The sequence below is a fragment of the Marmota marmota genome, unplaced genomic scaffold, assembly GCF_001458135.2.
Source record: "Marmota marmota marmota unplaced genomic scaffold, marMar, whole genome shotgun sequence".
Classification (NCBI taxonomy): Eukaryota; Metazoa; Chordata; class Mammalia; order Rodentia; family Sciuridae; genus Marmota; species Marmota marmota.
The window spans coordinates 141839-154131 of record NW_026006858.1 but is presented as its reverse complement, the minus strand read 5'-3'; the positions used below and the strand labels follow the sequence as shown (position 1 = coordinate 154131).

General features: G+C 42.3%; 1 protein-coding gene across 2 annotated transcripts in view; it reads right to left on the bottom strand.

Annotated features, from left to right (window-relative positions):
• Positions 1 to 356: 356 nt before the first annotated feature.
• Positions 357 to 12293, bottom strand: part of LOC107133633 (zinc finger protein 701-like) — a 28071-nt gene continuing 16134 nt past the window's right edge. The window contains exons 3-5 of one of the 2 annotated variants that reach the window (XR_007345339.1): positions 5289 to 5292; positions 1696 to 1699; positions 357 to 369 (exon numbers count right to left, since the gene is read on the bottom strand). Coding sequence is in view for 1 of the 2 variants with exons in the window: in XM_048797666.1 (XP_048653623.1) it covers positions 10119 to 10258 (140 nt within the window). In the remaining variant the exon portion in view is untranslated. Of the gene's footprint in view, positions 370 to 1695; positions 1700 to 5288; positions 5293 to 8640; positions 10259 to 12293 lie in introns of those variants that run through there. The other variant, XM_048797666.1, reaches the window with a different exon arrangement.

Below are 12293 nucleotides of genomic sequence, written 5' to 3'. Positions count from 1 at the left end.
AACCCAAATAGATGTGGTTTAATCTTGCTTTTGATCCTCTTGTGATTTTCCTAAAAATTGCCACGTATGCATAGACATGATGACTCTCAGATGTTGGGACCTAACTTATTTCTGTTAGAACAGCATCTTGGTGCATAGATCATGTAAACCCCAGGCTCCAAGCCTTTGATCAAGGACAGCAGGTTACCAGGGAGAATACATGATGGACTTTTGGTTTGGAGCAGTAATCCAGTAAGTAACTAAAAAGGGAGGGAATAAGCAAGGGTTTCTATGTCATGTCACATATGTCCCCTGTGGTGTCAGTAAATCATGGCAGAGCCTCAGCTCCTCACACTTGGAAATGCTCCTAAGACAAACTGTATCATGATGCTCTTCTAGAACCATGCACAGGGGATTCCTACAGCTGTCTGTGTCCCTGCTCTTTATCATCAAGATTTCCCAATATGATGGCTGGAGAAGAAACCCCTGGAGCCAAATTCATTCAAAACACAAAATGGCATTGTCAGTCACCCTGGAGAGGGACCTGCTGAAACACACTGACTTTACTTTCAACCTCAAGGTGGTGAGAACAGCCACCTCAGGCCTTAGAAGGCAAAGACTCAGACAGATACAAACCTTGTAAGGTTCCCTTGTCCTTCTCCCTGCTTCCCTACTTGAATGACTCTCATGGTGAAACAGGGAAGCTGTAAGTGAAATGTGGAGGTCTTGTCTCCAATGGGATCCCCAAGAAAAAGAACTCAGGGGGAAGAGGATGCTGGGTAACTAACACCTAGCACCATCAAAGGACCTGGGGAAATCCATGAGCAGCCCTGTTCCAACTGGCTCTCACTTCTCGGTGTCTCCTTCTTAGTGGCATTTCCTACATGGTCATAACCCTTGAGAAGACTGAAGAGGCCAAAACCAGAGGAGAAGGAAAGAAAATGCTTGTGTTTGTTGTGTGTGATTTTGTGTGTGTTTGCACACACATGCATACGTGTGTGGGTGGCATGTGGCAGTTGTGAATGGGGGGAGTGAGGTGGATGGTGGTGGCCTTGGTGGATTTGTGCTTGAAGGACTGGGAAAGTGGTCCAATGGCCCCAGTCTAAACACAAAAGCAGAATCCAATTCATCAGTGGTCAGACATTTTCTAGAACTCCGCTGGCTCTCCAGCAACACACTGTTGCTCTGTATTATGTCTTGCCCTGTGAGAAGCCTCCTCTGGGCAACTCTGTGATATGAGGCCATTCCTAGCCACACTCTAATCTACCACAATCATCTACCATCTACCATGTGAATGCTGATTATTTTAAAAATGCACTTGTGTTTACATGGCTGGAGTCTCAGAGTCCTCCTCCTATCCCACTTGGGCTGTCTGTCTGGATGTGTCTCCTGGTCTCTGATGAAGTTGCCCCTGCTCAACCCCACTCCAAAAGAAAATAGGAGACTCCTGTGGCCTGTGTTGTCCTGATTCCCATGACAGGGGCTTCCAGGGTGATGTTCCCTACCAAGCATGATGGTGGCTGCTGGAGGATGGGAAAGGGGGACACAGGTTCCTTGACAGAGCAGTGGGGCAGTTCCTGCAGGCCATGAGGAAATCTAGTCACTCCTGGGGGAGCACTGGGGTGGAGACTGAGGCGGGGCCAGAGTGGAGGACAGCACTGCCTTCCTCAGAGGATGCGTGGGTCCTACCCTCAGAGTAGGGGGACTGAAGGACACAGTCCTCTTCTCTGGCTTTAGGAGCAGGAAAAGAAGACAGGAGAATGGCAGTGTGACTTTGGAGACTTGGAAGGCAGCTGAGTAAGGGTCAGAAAAGTCACTGGACCAGAGGGCCACACTGCTGGGTTTTAGTCCTGGAGCTTTTTAACTGCGTGCTAGAGACTGGCCACCTCTGCTTTCCTTACAGACCCGGTGCAAAACAGGAAGGTTGGAGAGGAGGGCTTTAAAGATTCTTCCAGCTGGGGAACAATCTGAGCGGGACAGTCTCATGTCACTGCTATGACTCCACAAACACAGGCACTTTAACCACATGTGTGGTAGAAAGAGTAGGGAGGGTAGAGAGGGACACACCAGGCAGAATGAGCACAAGTGAAGCCACCATGGCCACTGGGCCTGACATCTACAAGAGCACACCAACCAAGGTGCCTTAGAAGACACAGACTGCTCATCTCCCACGTTGGGTCCAAGACCACATTTTGCCCAACTGAGAACCATTCTGATACTTACACAATAACCATGATAATGGCTTCAACTATTGTCACCATTTTTGGTACATCCGTGTCCCTAACACAGGACTGCTGCTCCATCTGTTACTCAACAGAAGAACCACCAGTCTGTTAATATGGAGGAACACCTGGGCTGGTACTAGAGAAAATTATCAGGTGAGTCTTCAGTAAGTTCTTCTTAAAGACTCTTCAAGCGTGACTGATTTGGTTTTCTGTGGCTGTAACTGAATACCACAGATTGAGCACTTTATAGAGAACAGTAGTTGATTTATCTCAGAGTTCCAGGGGCCAGAAATTCCCAGGTGTGGTATCTGGTGCATCTCTGGCTGCAACACAACATGGCAGATGGCTTCCCAGGCAAGACAGGTGCTGGAGAGAGCTCACTCCAAGGCTAACCCATTAAACCATTAATTCGGGAATGGTTTTATCCACTAATTAAGGAATGGATTAATCCATGCATGAGGGCTCTGTTTCTCAAAGGCCACAACTCTGAACATTGTGAAAATGGTCACCAAGTTCCCTATACATGAAACTTGGGGAACACATTGGAACCACAGGAATTTGTAATTCAAACTGTGTTTGGTTTTCCACTTCTTGTGCTGATCTTAGAAATACTGAGACTACACCCACGGCAAATGCATTGGGTGGTGTGTGCATCTCTGCTGTAACCTGGGAGGCATCCTACAGAGCTAAGATTTGAGTGGAGTCACCAGCTCAGTCTTTCCCTGGGAGTCTGATGACAGCAATACAAATAGCTAATTTGTATGGAGGATCTGCACAGGCCTGGTACCCTGTGAAATCCTTGACAGACACATCTCCCTCTGTTTTTCACAACAATCTCATAATTCATTAAGCAGCTCACTTATTTTTATTGCCCACCTACTGCATGCCAGAAACTGTCTTGGGCTCCAGGCAGACAGCAACAAGTAAAATCAATCCAAGTCTCTGCTGATATGGGGTTGCATCCTAGTAAGGAGAGAGACGATAGATGCATATACATGATGGCAGGTGTTTATGGGGCCTGTGGGTAGAAACCAAGCAGGCCAGGGAAGTGAGAATTTCAGAAGGAAATGTGGGGACTAGAGGGTATTCAGAGAGACCTCTGGTGAGGGCAAAGAGCAAGAGACTGAGTCCCAGGTCCAGGCAGAGAGAGCAGCAGATGGCCCCTTCTATGGAGGGATACCCAGCAGCTCCAGTGACTCTTGTTTAACGAGAGGTGATGATCCCACTACATCCCAACATGGCATCTGCTTCCCAGACCAAACAGATATGGGTGGGGGACAGCTGGGACCACATGGGGCCAGCAGCTCTGCTTGCAACCCCACACATTAGGCCAGTCTCTTAATGCCAGGACCCTGCCTGGAGACTGCCCAGGGTGGCTGAGCTCTTCTGCTCTCTGGGGCCAATGGAGTAAGAGCCAGACACACTGACAGGACAGAGAGGACCTGCACAATTTTCTGGTTGTTTTTTCTCTTTATCCTACCCCAGAGCCTCAGGCCAAACAAAGAGACACTGGAGTGTGATTGTCAGACAGTACTCAAAGAGTGACCAGGGACTTCACAAAAAGACATAGGGACTTTTGCCACAGGTGACAGGGAGCTCAGTGACTGGAGCTCCAGGCTGCTCTCCAGGGCACCAGGACCTGTGTCTGCCCCACAAGGACTTTGTAAATGAGATTTCGGGGATTGGCACCACGTTTCACCAAGAGTGAAAGTGGAGGCTCTCCCTGTGAAGAGTAAACAGAGACATTTGAGGGCAGGGACTTAGCTCAGGTAGGACACTGGTCCAGAATTCCCAAGGCCCTGGCTTCTGTCCCTAGCACCATTACACAAATTGATAATAATAATAATAATAATAATAATAATAATAATAATAATGTAGAACTTAGAAATTGACTTTAAATGTAAAGTTTCTGAAAATGTTCCCAATGGAAATTAAAGCCTCCAGGGGCAGCTTTAAAGGTAGATGGTGGGCACAGCATTCTTCGGCATGAGGATGCCTCTGTTCCAGGCACTCTAGGCAATTCTGATCCAAGGTTTCAAGGGGCCAGGGGGGCAAGATTACCAGGCAGCCACACCCATTTCTCTCTCCCCTCTGCCCTGATGGATATGATGATGGGTGTTATGGTTTGGATGTGAGGTGTCTCCCCAAAGCTCCTGGGTTAATGCAGAAATATTCAGAGGTGAAGTGATTGGACTGTGAGAGCTGGAACCTAATCAGTCCATCCCAGTTGGAATGGACAGGCTGGGTGTTAGCTGTTGGCAGGTGGGGCATGGCTGAAGGAGCTGGGTCTTCCTGCAGCTTCTTCCCCTCCCTCTCTGTCTCTGTGCTTCCTGATCCCACCATAAACTGAGCAGATTTCTTCTCCAGGATCCTTCCCCCATGATATCCTCCAGTCTCACCTCAGGCCTGGAGAAATGAAGTCTGCCATCTATGGACTGGGACCTCTGAAACCATGAGCCCCTGATAAACTTCCCCTTATTTAAGTTGTTCTCATTGGGTATTTTGGTCACAATGATGGAAAGGCCCATGAAAACACTGGGTATGGCACAGCACATCCATGAAGGTATACACATGTACACAAACACACACACACACACACACACAGAGAGGGTTTTATTCATGACATGAAGTTTAGTTCTTTTTTTTAAGTTTTAGTGCTTTGAAATCAAAATTGGGTGTAGAAGGATTTCTTCTACTGTGTAGACTTCAGAAAGCATATAATTTCTACACTAACAAAACAAGAAGTCTTATTGGTCAGGTGGATAAATAAAAGGAAGAACCTTAAAGAGATGCTAAAAGCCAGAGTTTGGTATCTAGCCCACAGCTGAGAGAGAGATAATTTCCCCTTGATTTCATTGGTGGTCTCTGTTTAAAAGGGTGTCTAGGGCATATCCAGGTTTTCAGGCATCTCTGGCATAGCTCAGGTGGTGCTGGGGTGTGCACCTGTGGTCCCAAAGAGAAATACCATGGAGTCTCCCAGCCCTCTCTTAATGGCCCAGGGAGCAGTGAACAGTCACTGATCTCCAGTGAACATTGGCTTTTTCCTCCTTTTGGTGTTGACAATTTCCTACCTTGGGGGATCACATGGCTGCCAGTTAGAATTGCTTCACCCAGCCCACTGAGGCCATGGGACAAGCCATCAATGAGGGGCAAGCACTGGCAAGAAGTGCTTCTGAGTGGCCTCCTCAGATGTACCTCCCCTCCTTTTCCTCCTGGGAGTGGTGATGTGGGTGAGCAGTGTGAGCCACATGCATGCACTGGCGGGAACCTTGCTAGAGGGCCAGAGAGCAGCAGGGAGCCTACTACTGCTCTGTTTCAGCTACTTCTCTAGTTGCTATTTTGTTCCTACTTTTTTTTGTTTAGCAATTTATTTTCTACCCTGATCATAACCTGTTGGGTTGATAAGACACTGAAGTTCAACTTGGACTCAGAATGCTACAGTTTTGCATCCCTCTGTGCCTTCCTTGAGTGCACAGGCTGAAGGTCTGGACTGGGGTCTTCACTGCTGGCTCTGCAGCTCTCAGGCCTCTGATCCACACCACCTGCCATCAAGACTCCAGCTTGACCGTGGCTCTTCTCAGACTGCATATTTTTGTGACCAGTGCTTCATGCTGTCTCTCCTCCCTTCTCACCTCCCCTAGTCCTTCTCCTCCTTCGTTCTCCTCTTTCTCCCTCACCCTCACATCGATTCTGATTCTTTGGGGGAATTCTGACTCATGTGTGCACCACCACCATGCACGTACACATACACAAAATCTGCATGATAAGGCCCTAAAGGCTCAGGGAAATTCACTGTCTCTTGGCATAAAACTTAATTTATGCTAAAGCTCTATGATTTGATGGATTTCTTTTGAGTCCCTGTACAGTCCCATACTAAAACCCAAGGCATCTGATGTAATGATTTTCTTGGTAAGATAAGTCAGTTCCAGGACACATGCAAATAGATAGGGAGGAAGAAGGTGCAAGCCCCAAAGCAAGAGACAGCTGGCCCAACGTCTGAAGCAGCACGATGTGGGCCACTGATGAAAAGATACACTTTATTCATATAAATATAAAAATAGATATTAAATATATTATATATTTTATGTATAAATGTGTAAATGAAATGATATAATTAGCATCAATATAAAATATATAACTAGATATGTATTTATTATAGAGATCTATATACATACATGCACATGCACACACATATGCCTACTAAATCCATACATATATGTCGTCATTAGATCAAGTTTTTCTTGGTTCCAAGGAAACATATATAAATAAAACAAGCAAAACTAATAACTTGCTAGACTGTTACAACTTTGGATTGTGGGAAGACTGGAGACAAAGGAAGAAAGACTCTGGAACCTTAATGGTACTGATGAAAAGACTCAACTCTCTGACACCGTCTTGGGCACCTTTGCTGGGGTTCTGTGCCCTCAGTTAGTGAGAGGACAGTGGCTCTGACTGGTCAGCTGTGGCACTGTGCACACATCCCTGAATCAGGATGCAGCCAGGAGTAGAACAGGAAAAAAACATGGAGAAGCAGGCACCATGGCCGACCCTGGCAGACCAGGACAGGGAAAGTTCCACAAGCAAAATCCGTGGTGTGTCTTCTGAAAGTAGGAAAGAGAATTCCTGGCTAGGCTAAAGCAATAGCTATTTATGATGATACTAGCTTCCAGTGGGGGATTTCCTTCCAGCATTTCTTGGGAAAATGATATAGGTGTATTTTTTGAATCCCACATCCTAAGAAATTGAGCTTGGGAAGTCAGAGAAATAGGAAAAAGAATTACAGTTTTCCACTGAGAACAAAAGAGTACCATTCCACACAGAGATGTTGCTCCTCAAAGGGACCCAGTTGTGCAAGAAGAAAAAACAGCAGGGGGCGCCAACAGGCAGAACTGAAGGTCAGTGTCCTGGTTCCAGCCAGGGCAGGAGAGAAGGGGCCACCATGCTTGCTCTTTTAGGGGTTGTGGGCAGCTGTGACCACATGATAAACACATGTCCTTGGCCCTGTCTGCTGCTAAGGGTGACATCTTCCAAAGTCAGCGCTGTGCTAATCACACACCACTCTTTCCTCCACTCCATGGTGGTGCTCCAAGAAATAACAGGCTCTGAAGCAAAAGAAGCCCTTCCCTGACATTTCTACATGGGGTTCTGTGCAGAACTAGTCCTGCTAAAAGTTTAGACCTTACATTAGTTTAAAAAAACACCCAGCAATACCTGCAGGTGTGTGCCTATGTTTGCATATTCAACCCAGGCTACAGCTCTCTGTGAATAGTATCAAACATACATATGTATCGTACTAATTACACAATTTTACTGTCTCTCATAACAAGTTAAGCACACGAAGAGTGTCAGAAGCATTTTAACAGCAATTGGTGATTTAGGTGGGTATTTAGGGGTGCCAATTCTGGTCTTTTGTTTCTAAATTCCTAACATCAATATCAGTCTGGAATTTGAAAACCAACAATCACAGGAAGTGGCATCATTCGGAGAGCAAACAGGGAGATGCAGAGTATCCTTCTCAAGATGGGACATGTCTTCCCCATTCAGTGCAGGAGACTCTAAGGAAGGAATCCAGGGAAGACAGGGCAGTTTGGCAGGGCAGGGAGGAGTGAGACAGAGACACTGTGTGTTTGCGTGAGGCAGAGCTGTAAGGAAGGAAGGAAGGAGGGAAGGAAGGAAGGAAAAACGGAAGGAAGAAAGGAAGGAAGGAAGAAGAGAAGGAAGGAAGGAAGGAAGGAAGAAGGGAAGGAAGGAAGGAGAAGGGCATGAACTCTCTCCAGGGAACAAGGAAACCCTTTAGAAATTCAACTTTATTTTCCTTTGAGTGTTTAGGATTACATAACTGCCCTAACCTAGCTCTCTTTTCTTAAATGTAAGAATTGTTCACATTAAATAAAAATTTGCCTTGGAGACTACATTTAAAATATGCTAGAAAATTCATCTTATGGACAACATTATATTCTTAGTAGGAGATATTACCTAGCAGATTACTCTCCTGGATAAGACAGGAGTATTAACAATTATTACACCATACAAGGCATTTTCCCTGAAATATGACATTGGCATACACTGGTCATACACATTCAATTAGTATGTACAGTCCCAAACTGTGAGGTGTGGTTAAATGGTAAGTAATAGGCAAAGTGCCTACTTTTCATATGACTATTTTCATGTTTTACCACAGACAAAACTCAAGTGAAAACATGCAGTATAGAACATAGGCTTAAAACATCGGTTTTCAATTAAGAATACATCCTAGAAGATTTTTTTTTAATATAAATCTATAAATGCTAAATTCTTATTTGGCCATTCATCTTCTTTCCTTGGGTATTTCATAGAATATTCAAGGAACATACAGTCTGAAATGTTGTGCTTTCATGTTGACCATCTTGAATGTCAAGATAAGTTTCAACATATTTTAACATTATGAACCATATAGATTTATTGACTATCAACTATGGAAAAACTCTAAGGCTAGACCCTGAAATGAGGAGTTCTTTAAGCCATTGTGCATTTTCTAGCTTGCATGGTGATTGCTCTTTAATTTAGAAACTGTGATTACCAATAATTTCTAAAAAATATTCTATAATTACAAGGAGGCAAATAACTGCAAAGTACTCATATAAGCATATATTACACTAATACATCTGAATAAATAAAGCACGTGAGATCACAAAACAAAAACTTGGACCTAAAACTCCTCACACAGCTATGAAAAGTGCTGTAATTACAAAGAAAAATAATTGACTTTTAGGTCCAAAGCATGTGGTTTTAAAGTCCTGTAGCTAATAAATGTCTGTACCTTCTTTATTCCAAATTTATTGCTGTGCATGCATTATTATACTTTGTTTGAAGGATTGTGTTGATCTAGTGTTTCATTTCAAACAACTGTCTTAAAAGTACTAAGAATTTTTTTTTGTAACATCCAACACTAATTGTATTAGTCCCATAGTGATATGGTGAATTTTGAGCCTACAGGAGAAGTTTATTTAAAATTTTAAAATTCTGTGTCACTGAAAAGGTAGAAGATATATTAAAGCTGAACTTATTGTCTAGGAAATAGAAATATTTGAAAGAAATTATTTTCAGGTATTTGGTCATTTGAGGTACTGATCTGTGTATAATAAGTAAAATTTGTATTTGCAGATTTATGGAACTATGCTTCAAAATAAATGTGCCTTGAGAGAGAATATTAGTGTATTTAGCTTCTACATCTATGTCTAGAAAATTTACATAATATCATAAAAATTACATGATTTGTGTAGAAATACTGTTCACTGCATCTTTATAGTATTTGGGGGAGAATCATGGATTTGGTATTTTTGCTTCGAATATATTTTGTTAAAAATAAACAGATCTTGGTCATAAAGCTTTTTGTTTTATATTATATTATCAATTTATAGTAACATTATTATTCTCTTTTAAGCACAACTATATATAGAAAATAGTGATTCTTTTTCTTGGTGCCATGTTATCTTCCAAAATTCATATCCTTTGTAATAAACAATGATAACTTTGTAGTGCAGAATTACATCCTTATAAAGCCTATTTTATTTCCTCTAATTTTAGTCATGGATCTAAACTCATATTAAAATGTATTGGACATTTTTGATTGTGTATTATCAGCCCATAAACTAAGCTAACTATTTTACTTAGAGATCTGGATCTTCAAATATACAAGGCTATTTTACCCACAGTCAATTAAAGAAACAGTCAAAGAGAAGCATAGAATGAGATAAACATCCACATAAAAAGAGGAGGTGATCTCCAGTGACAAAAGACTTCAAAGAACTTCTGGAAAACAGAAAGTATGGAAGTAGATGAAGGACGCATTTGAGTTCTAATTAGGGCTTCCCAGGAGGTAGATTAAGACCATGACTAGGCATCTTGGAAGTCTATAAGTGAGTGTGCTTCAGATCAGCGCAATGGAAATAAAGGGAAGGAGGGGCTGGGGATGTGGCTCAAGCAGTTAAGTGCTCGCCTGGCATGCGCGGGGCGCTGGGTTCGATTCTCAGCACCACATAAAAATAAAATAAAGATGTTGTGTCCACCGAAAACTGAAAAAAATAAATATTAAAAATTTCTCTCTCTCTCTTAAAAAAATATATAAAAAAAAGAAATAAAGAGAAGGAAGCACGTTTGGGCACACAGAATCTGGGGTTGCAGTGTAATCTCAAAAGAGGCTACTGCTTACTACTGAAAGTGAAATTTTGGAGCTGTCTTGCACTCTCATATTTGTTCCTACTTGACACATGGAGTGTGATTTACATGCGTTTCAAAAGTCTTGAGTGTACAAAGCCTTGAATGGTCATAGCCAGAAACACTCTCTTCTACTAATTAAAAAAATTTGAAAAGGCCACTTTCAGAAATTGTCTGGGAAATGAATCCTTTGGTCCTAATGGTACCATAAAGCACAGTTCCCTATAGTGACACCACAAAAATTCACTTTTCAGTCTAAGTTCTGTACTTAGTTTATGGTACTGGTGAGACTCTCTTCCTGAAGAAAACTTACAAGAAGGGAAAATAGTGCAATTAATTACAGTTTTGACAGCTCTGTAGACTGAATGTCAAATTAATGGTCACCTTGTGTCTCTTTGCTGTTCATTTGTGATCCCCTAAATGTACTTCTTTTGGTCTCTACAACTCAGCTGATGGAGTGAAATTCATACTCATCCCCAAATCATTTGAGCCTCCTCACCATAACTTTCTCAAGACACAACTACTGTACTGGTCCTTTTACAATTCCTGCAGGGCAAGTGAGAATTGGATCATCTGTTTGCAAATTGAATCATCTGATTTTTATCTCCATTGTGTCATGGAATCAATGTCCTTCTGGTAACAAGAGTGAATTGACCTAGCTAGGATTGTAATTTCTCCTCTTGCTTTCCTTTTTTTTTGTACAGAGAATTTAGTTTAGAGTCCTCATGTGCAGTTTAAATTTTAGTTGGAATCTTGTTAGACATCCTGTTGGAAAAGTGTCCTCTTAAATAATTAGGATTTCTGAAATTCGAGGATGCAGAGGCATGGCGTAAAAAAAATATAATTGCCAAGTGGGTTAATGGGAGTGATCATGAGTGAAGACTCTTCAACTTTGACACTCTAGCTCCTGGATTTATGTAGTCTATCTCTTGGTAGCACAACCTGATATACTGATGTGAAATTTAAGAAGTGTCAGCAACACCATCACCTGTTCCAGAATTCTACCAGGCCAGCAGCTTTTTGTTTCTTTTGTAGGTGATAATACAGTGAATACCATGGTCATAGACCCATAGTAGTATCTTTATTTTTGTTAAGTGTGGTCTGATTCAATTTTAGGCATGATCTATTGGCACTTTATTAGTGGTGCTTGCTTAGGATTTATTGTCTGTAAAAGCAAAATTTAAAAAAAAATTCTTGGGTTTTTCTGGTTAAAATTATTTCTGGGTTAAAAGAGGTCCACTTGTCAATTTAATATGAGAGAATGATGAAAAGAATGATGCTGTCCCAAGACCTAGAGATAGACCTCTCCTCCTAGCTGGCTGGATATTTGGAAGAAGCATTGGATAGATAAAATGCGGTGACTGGAAACCACTATGGTACTCAGTCCTCATTCATCCTGTGCATCATCCGAGGCTGGATAAAAACAACTAGCCATGTTGTCAACTTGGTTGTCTTGGACAATGTCCATGATGTATGTGCTTTGCTATTTGATAGCATGAAATCCCATGATATTTACACTGCATTGTTTCTCTCAGAGATCCATCCTGCTTACTGTACCCCCAAATTTTATAGTCTTCAAAAGTTCCTTCTAGACCCTTGACAAGTCTTGATTTCTTCCTATTGGTTTATGTACCTTCTTACCTGAGGTAACTTCTTTTTCCACGTGTAATTAAGGATGAAGTGTGCTGCCTGGTATTCCGCTCTTTGGAAAGAGCTTTTTTCATGTTTTTTATTTTTCAAGGCTAACCCCAAAAGATACTGTACAACGGTGCTATCTTATTTCCGTTTACTTTTAAATGAAGCTAACTCATATTTATTTCTAGTAACATTTTGATACAGGTTGGCCAATTTCCCCTTCTATCTGATTCACAAAGGGACCTTTTCCCAAAGAAG